At 39.8% G+C, this 18,234-nt stretch overlaps 1 protein-coding gene across 2 annotated transcripts in view; it reads left to right on the top strand.

Annotated features, from left to right (window-relative positions):
- Nucleotides 1-18,234, top strand: part of GLRA3 (glycine receptor alpha 3) — a 143,395-nt gene that overhangs the window by 82,997 nt on the left and 42,164 nt on the right. For both annotated transcript variants that reach the window (XM_024194100.2, XM_024194107.2), the window contains 2 exons: nt 889-1,112; nt 7,446-7,528. In XM_024194100.2, coding sequence (XP_024049868.1) covers nt 889-1,112; nt 7,446-7,528 — 307 coding nt within the window. The remainder of the gene's footprint in view (nt 1-888; nt 1,113-7,445; nt 7,529-18,234) is intronic.

Genomic DNA, 18,234 nt, shown 5'->3' with positions numbered 1-18,234 from the left:
TCCATGCATCTCAGCTCTCACACCTGTTGCTTTTATGGTGCCCTCTAATAATACAATAGGATCATTGTGTAGTAAGGGTAAGTCTTCCTGCTGCCATTATGTCATGATGTTGACTTCCACCTAGTCTGTCAATCATAAGTAATTATATTATGACCCCCATTATCATAGTAGCCCTATTTATCCTCATACCAACCCTGTAAGACAAGGAAATGCTACTATCCCCATTTCACAGATGGAGAACTGAGGCACAGAAAGATGAAATAATTTACCCAGGTAATATGTAGCAGAACAGGGACCTGAACCAAGGTCTCCAAAAGCCAAGATTAGTGCCCTAATCACTGACCTATCCTTCATCTCATGGGTCAGAGTCCTCTATGTGGGTGGATGCTGAGTCTTCTTTCTTTGGGACACAACCCAGCTGGCCTGAAGACAGGAAGAGGGAGATGGAGAATGTTGTGCCTACAAAAGATGAGAAGGGCAGATCCCACACAACACCAGCAAATTACTCTTATGTGCTATAGCCCAAGCAGAGGTGGAACTGCACCATGGGGTGGAGTTTGAGGTGAGGTCTATCTTCAGCCCTACATTGCCTTAATGTAGCCCTAGTTATGATTGTTTCCTGTTGTCCTGAAATGTATCTTTGCTACTACCTATTGTATAACTACTAATCGTTACAGGTAAGGTTTCTGTTATACAGGAGGTCAGGCTAGATTACCACAATGGTCCCTTCTGGCCTTGGAATCTATGAAGCAAGGTATCATGCTGGCATTCATGGACATAAATCATTTGTCATCCATTGAAGGTTAGGGGATTACACAGCTAAGTGATAAAATAAAAACTAAAGCCCCTATCCTTGATAAAGCTTTGCTTGTTTTGTCTTTCACTTAGGATTACCGAGTGAATATCTTTCTCCGTCAGAATTGGAATGATCCACGCCTTGCATATAGTGAATATCCAGATGACTCTTTGGATTTAGATCCATCCATGTTGGATTCTATTTGGAAACCAGATTTGTTCTTTGCTAATGAAAAAGGTGCCAACTTTCATGAAGTTACAACAGACAACAAGTTGTTACGAATTTTTAAAAATGGAAATGTTCTTTATTCTATCAGGTGAGTCTCTGACAAAGGAATTTTTTTTTAATACTTTTAACAGGCAGGGACACTTGGAACTGGATATCTCCAATTGTTATTTATGCAATTAAATGATGCAGTGAAGTCAATGTGATTTTTGAGTGCTGAATTGGTATTACAATAGCACCCACAGGCATCAAAAGAGAACAGGGCCCCATTATACTGGGCACTTTACTTACCCATAGAAAGAGATCACCCCTGCCCTGAAGAGCTTATGATCTAAACAGACAAGACAACATGTGGGAAAAAAATAAAGAATTATTATCCCCATTTTACAGATGAGGAACTGAATCACAGAGAGATTATGTGGCTTGCCCAGGGGCAACAGGAAGTTTTTGGCAGAGCCAATGAGAAAACACAGACCTCCTGAGCATTAGTATTTGGGCAGGGCTATAAATGGGTTCAAATTCTAGCCTTCATTCTAAATATTTTCCCATGATCACAAATGTTCAGGAGACCAGAGATGATGCTTTTCACATAGTCCTATCCCCCCAGCCATTTCCTCCTTCCTTCACTTAATTGTTGTAGCTGCTCTTAAATGTGGAAACTAGGAACAGTTTAATATATCAGTAGCCACATAGTACTCAAAGAGCTGCTCACATATTACTGGGAGGGAGAAGCATGTTGGAGACAGAAGTATTCACTTTTTTTTTACATTTTGTGAAACTTTTTGAAAGTTGTATCTACCTAACATGTAATAAAACAATATTGATAAAATCAAGTTACTCTGATGATTACCACCTTGCTTCTCTTCTCCTCTTTAACACTTCTGCTCTGGCTTTACTGTAGCAGCCAATGTTCTCATAAACACTTAAGTCCAGATCCTCAAAAAGTATTTAGGCATCTAACGTTGATTTCAGTCCTTAACACTAGAGATTACTGACTTGTACCATTTGAAAGTTAGGCTTTGAAGCTTTCATAAGGTGTATGTAATTGGTTTTAGCTCTAACACTTTTCAAGGTATCACCCATTACTTCTAGAAACTGAGGTGTGTGTAGGGGGAAGATAATAGTAATCAAAAAGGTGTGATTTTAGTGTCCCATGTGGTATTTCACAAATTAGTACTAGAAGTCAATAATAAAGTGTTTCAGGAGTGCAGTTCTAGGTCCTGATTTTCCTTTGCATTACTTTCCAGTTTTACACTAATCACCACTTCACACTTTTACCTGTGTCCTAAAACATCCAATCTACTTGACAGATTTATTTGTAAAATACATCTATCACCATTGCCATATGGAACAGCAATTCAATTTTACATTGACGGCCAAATTTTTGATCAACTGCACTTTAACTCATTTTTCAGCATTCCCCTCAGTTTTATGATAGTACATTTCAGAACAAAATGTACTCCTCTCATTTGGTGTTTCACCTTGCATGCTTTTAAGGTATTGCATTCTACTGTGGGGCCTTCTGGTCTGATAAAGAGAGGAGTCTGCATATAAACTGATGCATTAGAAGACTGGACAAAATGCTGTTCTCATATTTGGGTGCACTACTGAGGGAAGCGTGCTCAGGAAGTCTCCCTCCTCCCAATGCTCCAGGGCAGCAGTTTGTCTCGATTAGCAGGTAGGATCCCTGGCAATTTTTTCCAAGAGCACTTCTATGTCTCAAGGAGGCCTGGTTGGCCAGTCTGTGAAAATAGTCAGGGCCCCTGTTCTCTTGCATGCACTTGACCATTGACAGCTGGCTGTAAGGGGGCACAAAGTACTCCCCTTTTGGAGCACAAGTAAGGAGCACTGCTGCGTGAACTGTCTCCAGATTCTCTAATTCATCCTGACATGCATGGGCAAGATGGCTCTTGGAATCCATTCAGACACTATCATTCTGACCCATCTTAGTTCCTCCTTTTAATTACATACGGCACAGATTGACAAGGGCAAGAGTTGAATTTAAGGACCAGAGTTGGATTTAAGGCTCAAATCGAAGTCCCATTGAAGCCTCTGGAAATTTTGCTAATGACTTCTATGGGATTTGGTCTGTCTTGTCTGGATCAGATAGAATGAAGTAGTTTGAGTGCACATTGAAAAGAATGTGACACATTACTGTACTAAAGGTATAATACCAAACATTAATTGTGCTGAGAGCAAACTCCAATTAGTTCACACAGTTCTTGTGGTGCCAGGGTAATTCCAGTGATTACTCTATCATAATTTAATTGCCAAAATTTTTCAACAGGAATAACAGACCCAATCAATGAAAAAGACTCAAAATTGTATAATCAACATGTAGGTGAATATTCATCTGAATTTGTTAGTTTTGCAGTGATGAATATAGAGAAGGTAATTCTGAAATACTTGTCATTCAAAGGAGAATGTTGAAAACCCTTAAAGTGCTGAGTTTTCTTTTTCCAATCAAACATAATTGCAAGTGAATAACATATGCAGACCAGAAGTGAATGATGAATGTAGTCACATATATATGTTAGTGACCATGAAAGAGCCACTTTTCAATTTAGACTTTGTTTTAAATTAGAATTTACATTTAGACTAGTTCTTTGAAAAAGTAAAGACAAGGGGTCAGATTATCAGTCAGCCCCCATAATGGGGACCTTCTGTAACAGGGCAGTTGTGGTTTCCCCTTCTGTAGGGGATCCCTGTCTACAGGGGACCCCAAAGTGGTATAAAGCTGTCATATCTGGCTCTATGCACACAGTGCACCAAAAGTGGGAAGGGGCATGGGCAGAACATTCTGTGCACTAATGATCCATGGCCAATGGAACAATACCTAATGCCCTCCTACTCTTACTTGCTCTTGAAGCCAAATTGAACTAACACCAGAGTTCTGAAAAGTCTTGTTCACACTGCATTGACCTTCTGCCAGCTGACCTGTTGAATTTGACAGCAAGCTGTGCATCTCAAACATCAACCACTACCATCATTGTCAGATAATGCTGCCAGTGTCCTCCTGCCATAAAACTTTCAGACCTTGCATCTAAATTTGCCCCTGACAGATGTTTCCATGGGAGGTCATTGTGTAACAATCTACTTGCTATATTTACATACCTTTTCTGATTTTATTGGTAGCTACAGAGATTTACTTTTGCTAGCATCTTTCTCTGATCAGTTAAAATGAATGTGATTGTAAAACAAAGTAGTCACTGTGAAAGGTCATTTGCATCACTTTCTCCCTGCAAGCCTTTTCTAGGTGCTGGCATGGAGCCTAAAGACATATACACTTTTACTTTTAGCCATACAATTTAAAATACAAGTGATCCCCAATAGATAATAAAACCTTTTCAGTGTGCCATTTCTGCAGAAATTTGTATTTAGGTCTTTTTATAGTCCATATGTTCAAGCAGAAGCAAACTTCATATGAAGTCAATGGGACTTTTGTGAGGAAAAGGAATCCAGGGATCAGGCCCATTGTCTATATTCTCAGGTCTGGTCTATACTTAAAACTTAGATCCATATAGCTATGGCACACAGGGGTGTGAAAAATCCACAGCCCTGAGCACTATGGCTATGCTGACCTAACTCCCAGGGTAGATGTGACTAGGTCAACAAAAGAATGTGTCTGTCAATCTAACATTTCTCAGGGCAGTAGAGTTCCTTCAGCTACAGAAAACCCTTGTTTTGCTATAGTCTGTGTCTGTACTACAGGCTTATAGTGACAGCTATAGCACTGTAGGTGTACTGCTATAGCACCTGTAGTGTAGACATCGCCTCACTCTGGTATAATTATCATGCATCTGGGATAAGAGAGTTTATTAATATACTTTGTGTAAGGGTCAAGAAGAAATCCTATAAGAAATCTTCTTAATTGACACTATTACATTTTCTCTTAACTGAATGTTCCCACTGAGTGGATCCAAATGAAGTTAAAAAATGTTGATTACATTTAGTTCTAATTCAAGGTTCTGTAATACTAAACTTTAATTTAGCAATTATGTCTAATCAGCAGAATAACACAGAGTGCTCTTACAATCAATGCTGTCCACTTTATAACAGCACCACTATTTATGTATTTATTTATTATGAGTAATTTCCACTTGATTACATATAGTATCATTACTCATAGAAGCAATCAGAATACCTTATACTCACATTTTGATAATTGAATTTAATATTTCTGTATTAGTATTTTTGTAGCAATTTATAACTGATAAATTAGTCTTGGATCATAAAAAGCTCCCCATTAGTCTGTGGAATAGTACCCCCAAAGAAAGAGGTGAAAACCTAATTCCTGGAAACACTACAAATTAGATTGGATAAAGTGAGATTTACAGAAGTGTTTCTCAAACTGGGGGTCTCCAAGGGTATTCCAGGGGGTCCGTGGGCCCCGCTGATCAACTCCTCCCCCTTCACAGCTGTTCTGTGGCATGCAGGAGGTGCTGGGAGGGAGGGAGAGGAGCAGGGATAGGGTGCACTCAGGAGAGGGGGCGGAATCAAGTCCAGGGCCGCGGCCCCACTGATCAACTCCTCCCCATCCCTCCCAGCACCTCCTGCAAGCCAGAAAACAGCTGTTCTGTGGCATACAGGAGGCACTGGGAGGGAGGGGAAGGAATCAAGTCCGGGGCTGCCAGCTCTGCTGATCAACTCCTCCCGCTCCCTCTCAGTGCCTCCTGCATGCCAGGGAACAGCTGTTCAGCAGCCTGCAGGAGGGGCTGGGAGGGAGGGGAGGACCGGAGATGGGGTGTGCTTGGGAAAGGGAGCAGAAAGAGGCAGGAAAGAGGAGGGGAAGGAGCAGGGCTTTGGGGGAAGGGGTGGAGTGGGGGCAGAGCCTGAGGCTGAGTGGGGAACTTGGGGGTCCGCAAAAAATTGTAAATCAAAATGGGGGTCCTTGGGTTGTTAAAGTTTGAGAACCGCTCGTTTACAGTATTATGGGGAGAGGGGGAGAAATCCTGCATTAGCAAGAAAGGCCTACATTACCAAATAAGCCTTTACCATTTCTCGTTTAGGCCCTGAAATCAGCAGAGCATTTAAGTACATATTTAACTTTAAACATGTGCTTAAGTTCCACTGGGCTTGATTCCCATTTACCCTAAGGCATCTTTATACTATGCATTACATTATATGACCTTTTTATACTGCCAGAGTGGTATAAAGGGGCTGTACTGCAAATAAGAAGCAGCTCGTTGACTTCCATGGGACTTAAACACATGCTTAAGTCCTTTGCTGAACTAGGCTTCAAATGATAGAGCTTTATTATACCTTATAGCACTGCCCCGTGCAGAAGGTGGTACAGGACTGCACCACCTCAGTGGGAACAGCAAGTCCAGGTTGCCTCCAGAGTTCCCTAACACACCAGGGTAGCATGCCCAGAAGATGCTGCCCTTGCTACCTTCTGTGGCTGGCTAGCTCTATAAGCCAGTGTGAGTTTAAGGGGTGGAATGAGGCTCGACCTTTCTGTGCCCCTTTTGGGATGACCTGTGTCTCAAGAGATGCTATTATGGAACAGTCCCTCTGCATATTTTTGACTGACTCCTGCATAGGAGATGCATACGGAAGGAAGGGTCCTTGTAAGGCTGCTATTCACCCACCCAAAGCTTAGCCAAAGTCTGATCCATACTATATAATTTTCAACAGTATGCTGTCAAAGAAACTACACAACAACTGAAAGGCCAATAAAATATCTCCATGATATGATTCACAGTAGGAACTATGAAAGCAAAACTGTTTTCTTTCTCTGTGCATCTCTTCTTTCTTATCTCTCTAGCAAGTATTACACTAAATATAAATTATGGTATTATTTTAATATTTAAAAATAAGTTTAGTGCCTATAGAACTGCAATCTGGCTTACTAAAAATATTATGGCACAAAATGCAGTTTAAAATCACAGGTGCTTTTCTTTAGTATAATACTGACAACTGAAACATCACCTTTAACATGTTAATGTTGGGAATTTAACTGTATTGCCTGTTAGGATACAAATGCTTATATTACTCTGCCAGCATGAGTTGCACCTGGCATCTGTTATGTAATTCCTGTAGGAGACAGTGTCTTGGTAAATTGTATGCCAAGGATATGAAATACTGTAATATCTTTGTACACTTATAGTAATATTTAGAAATGTCAGCGCATTTCTGTGGAATACCCACTGAGTTAGAGAATATGTCTGTAATAAATAATATTTTAGAATAGTTTTAGGTTTTGACTCTCCATTTTTTTGTTTTTTTTTTATCACAAATGCAAAGCAGGGTTCTTACAAGAGAGTCAGAATGGTTCAATTGTTTTCATAGTTGTTAGAGTGTTTCTTACAAATACATTGAGTTATTTTCAACTACCACTAACCACAGGTGTGTTAACATTTTTGTTCTGTGCTCCCTATGGTATTTGAGGTATATTTTTAATAATGGTTTTATATTCTTTCAGATTGACTTTAATACTGTCCTGTCCAATGGATCTCAAAAATTTCCCAATGGATGTGCAAACATGTATAATGCAGCTGGAAAGTTGTAAGTGTGAACAAAGTATTCTTCTACAAATAACAGTATAAAGATGACAATACATGCTGGGATAGAAAAGGTGGTAATAGAGAATTTTGCATTTTCCAAAATAAGCATGTTTTGGAAGTATTCTGTACAATTATGGCCTTCCCATACACTATACAGCACTGCTTGAATCCAAAAAACTTCTTAAGGGCCAGAATCTGCCATCCTTACATTGAGTAGTATTATGTAGATAGTAAATTACTTCTCAGAATGAGTAAGGGTTGCAGATTTTGGTCCACAGGTTGTAAAGTTATATTTATTTTGAGAGTTTTGTGGAATTATTTCAGAATGGTTCCATAATTCTAAAAGTCACAGATTAAGATGGAAGTACTCACCAAAGCTCATATAAATTCAGCCTGATTTCAGGGGCCTGCATTTCAGTATTAATAGTATTCAGTTTTTAGCATGCCTATGCAGTATTTTTTCCTAGAATTCTGTTCATTTAAAAAAAATGTAATACTGTATGTTGGCATAAATTCTCGTTTCTATTACACAAATGTCAGTAACATCAGAATATGGCCCTTTATTCACTAAGGGCCCTTTCTAAAGTCTTTATTCAGAGTTGGCAGGAAAGGATGGTACCCCAATAAAATAAAGTGAGAGATTAGTCTACACACTCTGTAAATACCCTGAAATCCACAGGGATCCAGAAGGAAAAGAGTCAAGAGTCATCCATACAAAGGCCCTGCTCCTCTGATCTGGCCCATCTCTGTAGCTCTACAATGTTCCCATTAGATTCCCATGTCTCTGGCTTCCCTTGGGACCATCCTAAAAGGGGGATTTTCCCAACATAGAGGAGAGAGCTGTGGAAAGGAAATACATCCTTTGGCTGTATTTATGGTGGAATTTCCACTTGGCAAAGATAGGATGATATGCATCCCCCATGTACTCCACCCCTCAGTCCACCCACCTTCTCAACCCACGCAACTCCTTGAATCCACGGAACATCCTGTCTAGGATCCATGGAAAAGGCAGCATATTGAGCCCACTCTGTAAGGGTGGCAGAGATCTACATATGGAAGAGACCATCCAGGTAGAGATCAGTTGAACATAAATATGCCCCTTGATCTTTACCAAGTCAAAATTTCTTCTGACATCAAAGGACTGTATAATGAAGACTTACTGATGGACTCAATGGAATTTGTATCAGATAACCAGCTTGCCGTTTAATGGCGCCAACAAAAAACAGTAGAGAAAGAAAGGCCTAATGGTATTAAGTTCTTCAACTTAAAGCATTAAAATATATACAAAGAGTGAAGCTTTAACACAAACACAGCAATTATTATCTTTAATTCCACACTGGAAAAAGTAAGCATACTAGTCTAAGTAATTTATATGCTATTGTTAGGCCTCCATTTGAGTATACATATCTCCTTAATTGGAAAAAGATTTAAAGACTTCAGATTAAAGGAACAGTTCAGTTGAAGTATATCTGAGTTAGAGAATACTCACCACTCATGTGAAACAAAAATGATGCTTGATAACTCAACTCCCCATATGCTATGCATAATATCTATCTCAAGAGGTCCATTAACACAAAATGCAAGATGAATATGTAGGAGCATTATTTCTTTCCACAATCTAAACTGTGCCCGTGCTATTTTTTTAAAAACACAATTAAGGCCCAGATGACTCCTCCATTGATACATAAATGGAAGGGAGCCTCTGTTCACAATACTCCCTCCAGCTGTGAGAAAAGGCGCTTAGTCACCTCCACGGAACCATTCCCCCATTCGGCTCTGGTACCTGCAGAGGTACTCTAAGGTTCTGGGATTTGAGCTAGTGCAGAGGCACAGGACACCCATACAGATGGTCTGGACCTCCCCTAGTCTCTGCCGTGTTTATGGATGGCTTTTTCTGCAAAGGGGACAAACCCCCCACTTACTATGGGATAATTTGGATGTGATGTCTGGAAGAGAGTTCATCCCCCACATCCCTTTCCTGAAAGTGTTTCTACAAGAGGGGATGATGTATACCAAGAGAACCTTCACTGATGAGAAATGAGTCAGTTAAGAATTGTGTGAAAATTAGTGATACACAAAGACAGAAATATATAGCATAAATATAAATATATATCGTATAGTATCCTCTTTGCTTTATATTTTTAGTATTGGAATTAAAATGTTCATAAGTAAAAGTATTAATGAGATTCCTGAATCTAGAATGTGCATACTGGATTATTTAGAATATTAAGACAGAGAAGCAGAACAGATGCCTAACTTGATGGATGAGTTTCTTACAGTGTTTCAGAACTATGTGTACGTTGAAGGGTTGAAAGAGGCATCATTAATTTTTTTTAGTTGGAACAGGGAGAAGCAGTGAGAAAGGTGAATAAACATCATTGGGAGGTGATTCAGCATCACTGAATCTGTCAAAATTATTTGCTGTATAGGCTTTTAAAAAACAAATTGCAGGGTGATTTTGAAAGTTAGTCCTGCCTTTCATTACAGTGGGTGGATGGTAATATTGTCAAGTGGTCTCTGAATGTCAGATTAATGGCTGAGCCTAACAGGAATTTTCCTGACAAAAAATGGAATGGCAACCTTAGTTACTTGTTCCAAAGGTCAAGGCACTTTAGGTCATACTGCACAATCAGTGTTTACACAGAACTTTTCATTGAGCACAATGGAAAAGCTTTTTAATAACTGATGCCATGATCTGGCTTTTTATAATTAAGTGTAACTACAGCAAAGGTTACCAGGAGGCAATTATATTGGAGCGCATACGTATGCCAAGTACATGTGCTCTATACAATAATGTTTCCACAAAGCAAACAAAAATCATATTTCACTGAACAAACAGAAGATAATTGAAAACCTCTTTTTGCATTCAGAAAGTTCTGAGCTTTAACATACAATCTTGAAACATTTACTTGATTTAAAAATTTCATAAAACCTTTCTATGTTTTTCCTCTCTTTTGACCATAGTAAGCATAGATAATACAGCATCTGAACATTCTTATGCAATAGAATTTGCTTTGTTTTATAGAAAGCTTGCAGGAGCTCACAAATTCTCACAAACTGCACCCCAGGGAACCAACAAACACTTATTAGCTGAATAGCACTATTGATGTTCTAATTTCCAGCAGAACATTTTGCACTGAAGTCTTCATGTTAATCATCCATTTCAGTGGGAGTAAATCCCCTGTTGCATAATCATGTGGCACACACAGATGATATTCACAAAGTTAAAGAGTGTACAAAAATACAAATGAATTTTTCTGTTGTAAATACACAGTCTTCCAGTCACAGCAATAAATGGTCTATAACCTTATTCAAAAATGGATAGGTTGTCATAGCTCTTACTTGGTTGCACAAGTCAGGGGACATACCCCTCATGGCCCCCCGCCTCACTTGCGCCCCTGCTTCACCCTGATCGGATTGTGACTCCAGATGTAGGCAGAAGAGTTGGGGCTCCCACTGCAGTCAAGTGAGCTGGGAGGGGGAAGAGAAGTTTGGGGTGGGGAGAAGCTCCACCCACCTGTCTGACAGCCAGAGTAGCTGACTCGGATTTTCAGGAAGTAAACTGCTCCATGAAAAAGGTAGGAAGCAACTTAATCCCCACCAAGAGCAAGGAGCAGAAGAGGAATTCTCATAATTCATTCTCTGAGATGCTCCTTCAGTGGTTCAGCTATTTTCTGTCCTTTAGTTAAGACAGACTGTCAAGTTACGATTTAAGTCAAAGCATTGTAAACAATACATTCACTACCATTCCACGGAAAATCAAAACAGTAGCACATAAATGAATTAGCATGGATTCTGGAGGTCCTCATTCCACATATGGTACCCCCAACTATCTAAGAAGAAATATGGCCCAGTTCATCTGTGCCTTGAATTTAACCACCTCCTTTACCAACATTGTGCCTTTGATCTAGACCAGGGATGGTCTAGACAGTATTTGGTCCTGCCATGCGGGCAGGGGACTGGACTCGATGACCTCTCGAGGTCCCTTCCAGTCCTAGAATCTATGAATCTATGAATCTTTTCCTCTGTAATAAAGGACTTTTAGTGGGTTTACTAGATGGCCTCTTTATAAACTCAAAATATACAGAAGAACTTGATTTTTCTGTAAATATTTCATGAGGCCGAAGCTGGAACAATCAGGGTTATTTTCTTATAACAAATAACCAGAAATGGTTTTGGACAATTATTTTTTCATCTATTTATTTTCACTTCCATCAGCGTTGAGCCTGCAAACCTTACTCATTTGAGTAGTGCTGATGCTTGAGTAGTCCTGTTTAAGTCAATGAGACTGCTTCCATAAGGATTACTCACCTGAGCAAAGATTTCAGGGCTCACAGCTATTTATAACAGCAAGCTGCAATATGTATAACTCATTTCTTACTGGAATCTCTCTTAAGGGCAAATGAGCATGTTGTGAAATAATGCTACTGCTTAGTAGCAGAATCTCAATCACTGCTGCTGTTGTTCCCCCTGCATGGAGGGCTCTAAGTGCAGCACTTGTTTACAGCTTTTCTCCCCAAACCATTCCTTGGGGACATGTTCAGTCTTCAGCAGCTCTTGAGACAGTATTCCCAAGGTCTCTCCAACCCCTTGGCTCTACAGCTGTGGTATCCGGACAGTGACATACATTATTTATATCAGTAGGCGGTGTAGGACTTTTTTATTGCAAATATTTCTGCAATTTTTTAAGAATGGGTTTTACCAAACTCTTACTGAAAAATAGTTTTCTTTATCTTTACCAACTAAAATGAACTGGTTGGGGCTCCCCTCCATCTCCTTAAAGCAAGACCAGATATCTTTTTAAAGACCTGCTATAGCTCAAATAGAAATGATGGGCTTGATACTGGAATTACTGAGTGAGACTCTATGGCCTGTGTTATGTAGAAGGTCGGACTAGATGATCAAAATGGTCCCTTCTGACCTCAAATTCTATGAATCTATATATTAAAAAGGAGGAAAATAAATGAATGATAACTACAGTATGAAAAGAGCAGTGTTCATGCCAAGGCAGCTTGAGAGCCTCTCTGATCATTTTATTTCTGTTGTATTTGAACAATATATAGAATAATGGTAGCGAGAAACATATCTTATTCTTGTGGCATCTCTCCTCAGCACAATATTTTCCCCTTTATAGAGCTTCTTGTGTCTCTCCCTTGTTAAATTTATCTTTTATTGTACTTCCTTGCATTCCATTTATTCATGGATTAATGTTGTTTTGAGGGGGGGGGGAAGACACATTGCTTAGATTGTTTTATGAATTTCTGTGAACTGTAATATTCCTAGAACCTTAAGCAATAACTAAAGGAAGCTAAGTATCATGGGGTAGCCATGTTAGTCTGTATCCACAAAAACAACGAGAAGTCCGGTGATACCTTAAAGACTAACAGATTTATTTGGGCATAATTTTACCCACGAAAGCTTATGCCCAAATAAATCTGTTAGTCTTTAAGGTGCCACTGGACTCCTCATTGTTTTTAAAGGAAGCTACTGGCTCAGGTAAAGATTAGACCTGTTAACAAGGGAGAAATTGAGCATGAAACACAAATATATGTAAGGAAGTATGAAAATGCCTCCATTATATGATTTTAATTGGTATATCCCTTAATGATTAAAATGAATAACGTTTTCCCCTTTTATAGCTCCTTAATTACTCAGTCTTTATAGACAATGAAGGATAATCCAACCCACCATCTAAACTTTTAGGGGAAGATCCTCCCACTGAGATGTGCATGCAGAAGAGTTCTCCTATGCAGAGAATTCCCCCCTCCTGCACTGAAGAGTTCAGCTGCTTAAACAGGATCATTTCTTTCCTTCCTGGAGCCCCGTAGAGAGCACCCCATGGGTCCAGACATCAGACAGGTGGAGAAGACAGTTTGTACAGATGAGGACGGGAGTGGTCAGGCCAATGGCAGGCCTGAGAGGGGATGGAATGTGCATATTGTTGCTCCATCACCAGCCATACAGAGCTGATAATTCATTCTGAGATTGCATTGTCTTTCCAATTGCACTCCCACCAGGAGCAGCCATGCCCAGAGAAAAGGGCCACCATGGGGGCCAGAGCAGCTATGGAGGCACAGGACCTCCATGTGCTTATATTATGCTGTGGAGAAACCATTGCCCCACCTTTCCCATATAGAACAATGGTGAAGAACTCCATCTCCATGAGAGAGATTTACTCCCTGTGATCCCCTTTTAAGTGTTTTACTGTGAGAGGAGGAGATCCAACCTGTTGTGTTTTAGTCACAAGAAGAATTTGTAAAGGAATGCTTCAGCTATACATTTAAACACCAGTATTCAGAGGCAACAGGACTGCAGAGAGGAGAAAGCTCATAATCTTAGACCAGAAGCTCCCATCCAGTGCAAAAGGTCTCCCAAAAGGAAAAAAGGGTGTCACCAAATCCAGGGCTGGTGTTTGAGCCCATAGAAGTTCCTCCACATTAAACACCACACAGATGATGATCTGTAGGCATGGAACGGGTGTGTTACGTTTTAGGCATGCTGGTACTGAGCTAGGGAGCAACTTTGCTTATTGCCATGTGCTCTTCCAACCCCAACAACATATTCACATGGATTCGGCTGGAAACTTAAGAGTTTGCCCTCTTAAGGTAGGGGAGGACATAAGCAAAGCAGGAGACCATGGTGGCACAGCTCCAGAGGGAGACATTTTATCAGAATGGCTTAGAGGGCAGTGCAAAGGAGTAGGTATTCACAGGGATCCACAGGCTTGGTGCTTAATTTTCCTATAGCTAGTCATGCTCCATGGGACCTGTAGACTAACCTTGTGATCTCAAACCATCTCCCATACCCAAAAGAAGAACATAGTGGCGATGGCACAAGATTGTCCTCAGTAAGATTTTTCAAGAAATGTTTCTCTTGATATGGATTTTTTTTTTGTATTAGTGCATTTATTTAGCCCTCAGGGTGCTGCATAATTGATTATTTCATTTAAAAAAAGAAATGAATATATAATAGAGTTAAAGAAGGAATTACATATTTAACACTTTATTTCTTAGGCTGAACCCTGACATATCAACATGTAAAATCCTTGGCCTGCTCTACTGATTCTACACTGGATCTCAGGTCAAAGTTCAAACATCTTCCATATCTTTAGCTTTAGGAATTATAATCTACAGGCAGATTCTCATTCTTTCCTCTCTCCTGCAAGCATGGTCAAAATAATGGTATTTCTTACCTCAACTGGATGCCTCGAGGATTGTTTGGATTCAGTCATCAAACCAAGGTTACTCTTGAACATGACCCTTAAATAGTAATCATAAAAAATAATGAGAGCAGAACTCAGATAAGTCATTGTGACTAGGAGAACTGGAAGGCAAATGTCTAGTCAAACGGAACTCTTCTGTACGGAAACACTAGAGATCTTTGGCTTGTTTGAGACCAGCTGTGTGTGTTTGTTAATAAAAAGGAAAAGAGTGGATTTTTACGAAGGTAGTGGCCAATATTAGGAGATGGTAAAATCATGTCTTGCTCTAGTAAAATATATCTGGTGAAATCTCTAGCAAATGAATTAATACTCAACCACTCCAGATTAATTTACTTAGGTTCTTCTTCTGTGGGTGGGAAGCCTATTACAGGGGATATTACAAGGAAAGCATCTAGCAGAGGAGCCCCCGTCGCAGAAAAGGGGATAGCATAATGGAAAAAACCATTGGCAGTTTGGAGTCAGCGAGTCTCCAAGGAGCTGCAGTTTATGGAGAAATAAGCATTTGCTTACCCTCCATGGGGTCATCTCGTAACTACCCTGTGAAAGGATGTGTAGTAAACTCTGAAATGAACTTTGGAGTTGCCTTTCCACTATCTGAGAGTAGCCTGCATGGGGGACAATAGGGTTTAAACTGCCTAAAATGAACTAATTAACTAAAAATAAGTTACCAGACATATCTAGCTGGCGTAAATTAGCTTAGCTCATTAAGATTTATAAAGCTGTGCTGATTTATGCTGGCTAGGGACTAGCCCTTTATTTGTACATTTCCCCCCATTTAACATACTTTCAAGCCATATTAAGACGACATGTTATAGAAAAAAGGAAAATACGGCCCACTCTTTCCTTTTACATTTTGGTTTCCTATCAGGATGCTGATATTTTAGGACTAGATTGTAGCATTTAACCACAGCCTTAAGCAGGCAACAACGCAGAGCCATGCTATCTGAGAGGTCACTTGGAGAGGCCTGTGCTCAGAGAGCATAAAGGGAGATCACACATTGCGCCATCCATTGGGTTGTAGCATTTTGCTCCCCTCTCTAAAGCTGGCTAGTTCCTTCGACTGGTGCTGCGGGGAAGAAAAACCGGAGACTCACCTTTCCAATCCCTTTTGGGGATTTGCATCAAAAAGCACTAGGGTGACCAGACAGCAAGTGTGAAAAATTGGGACAGGGGGTCGGGCGTAATAGGAGCCTAAATAAGAAAAAGACCTAAAAATCAGGACTGTCCCTATAAAAATTGGGACATCTGGTCACCCTAAAAAGCACACAGAGGGAGCAATCACCACTTGTGTGTTGTAACAAGCAGAACATTTCCAGGGGGCAGTGCCTCTGACGTGGTGACAGTTCTATGCTCTTTGTAAAGATAACAGCATGTGTTATTTCCCTCTTCACTGCTCCATTGCTTCTACACTGGAACCCAGGTCACAAAGACCCAGGTCATATAGAGGGAAATAGTGGGAGCTATGGCCTCACTGCTGATAGCCATGCTGTGACTTTCCCTCTAGTGTTCCAGGAGTGCAAGGGCTGGGATTGTGGCGTTACAGACAGAGGGGTCAGCTTTAATTTTGAACCAAACACTCAAAATAATACTTTTTTATTGTTTTTCCTTTCCATTCAGTTTGATGACTACACTGCATAGGCTGTGAGTAATTACCAATACTTTTTAACAGTAATACATTCATCCTCCTGGAGGGTATATAGAGTTGCCGGCATTAAAAAATCAACACACAAAAATGTGAATTATGCCTTTTTGTTCTTTCAAAGGCAAAATTGTCCTCTGAGTCATGTTGTAGGTTTTTTGTTTGTTTTGCTTTTTTGGGTGTTTGGTTTTTTTGTTATTGTTACCACAGTCTGAATGGCTGTTGAGTGTACTACCTTTTATCCACTTGCAGACATCCCAGGGATATCAATGGGAGTTCTTCATGAACTTTATATAGCTCTCCACACTAAAGAGAATGTTGCCCTTAATTTGGGTATTTTGAATGAACACCTCTGACTTTTAAAATCACAACCCGAAGCACTTGTAGCTATTTGAGGCTCTTTCATTTATTCAGCTTCAGAATTAGTAAGGCATTTGCTAACTATGGCATCATCCATGAAGCTAGACTTTAAAAGATTTACTATGAACTATTGATGTTTTTTCAAGAAAAAAACTTAGGAAAACTTTAGTTGTCCAGAATAAAGCAGTGTGTTCAGTCAGTTAAACAGAGGGGAAAAAAAGACTATGGGGAAAACTTATTTATGATAATCCTAAAGAAAAGAACCGACTGACTTGTTAAATTAAGCACTTGTATTAGAACAATTAAGCTAGCAGCACTCTGTGCTTGCTTAAATATTTAAAATGTTACGTTAAAATGGTATGCGTCTCCCTCACACACAAAGAAGTCTGCTTTCCCCTCAGTCACGCATGCAACTCAGACACATTGTTAGATATTTGTTGGGTGTTAACACATACTAAACTTCCTCTGACTGTAGCCTGAACAGATATTCTTTATGTAGCTTGCTGTAAATAATTCCCAGAAGGCTTTAAGTGACTCTCATTGTGGAAGTATTTGTAACTTTTAGAATAAAAGTAGTTACTACTTTTTAACTTTTGTGATTACAGTATAGGAGAGGTAAGAAATTGAAATTCTATTAAAGTATTTCTGATGTAGTAATTGGGAAAATATGAAATTCATTTTAGCTTTTAATCAGTAAAAGTTATTATATAGAGAGTAATCCCATTTGGAAGCATATATTATGGTGAAGAGAGACAAGCATGATATTGTTGTCCCTTTGGCCCGAGGAGCTAGCCAATATTCACGGCCTTACAGGGTAGGAGGAGAAAATGTTAATATGAATCAGGTATTTCTTTGGTGTAATCTTGTTTATTTGCAAAGAACATACACAATGTCCTGTTTCCCTGAGCACAATAGAAACAAATAGCCTGGAGTTTCCTTTCTCCAAAATCCCCCTGTGCCCCTGCAGCGAGCCCTGTACGCAAGAAGCTCCATATCTCAGCCTCCTCTCAAGGTTTCTTCTCCAGGCTTTCACCTCTTAACACCCACAGCCTGCAAACCATACTCCGAGTCCCTGCATTTTCAGTCAGGGAAATCCCTGTTTAACTGCCTGGAATAGTTCCACTTAAGTCTAGCAATGTGGGATAAGGAATAGCCTCCATTGTTTCCAGCTGTCTCGCTACATAAAAGGGCTTAATTATTTCTTCCTTTGAGTTTGAAAGAATGCTTTAGCAAGGTCTGTGATTATCTTTGGATCAAAGATTCACTTGATGGAATCCATTAGAACTTTCCAGCATAACAAATTTATTTGAGTTACTTCCTGATTTTTCTTAAGACCAACAATAAATATGATATTTGTCAAATTGTCACACTAAAAAAGGAAGTAAAGATATCCTGTTGACACAGTGGCAGAATATCATGCTGCAGTATAGGAGAAGCAGATACATGTGTAGTTTGCAGATCTGTGTCCTGCAAAACTGGAATAAAA

Source organism: Terrapene carolina, unplaced genomic scaffold, assembly GCF_002925995.2.
Source record: "Terrapene carolina triunguis isolate 2854851 unplaced genomic scaffold, T_m_triunguis-2.0 Scaffold66, whole genome shotgun sequence".
NCBI classification, from domain to species: Eukaryota; Metazoa; Chordata; order Testudines; family Emydidae; genus Terrapene; species Terrapene triunguis.
Note: the sequence above shows the minus strand (reverse complement) of the source record. Positions and strands in the feature narration are given on the sequence as shown.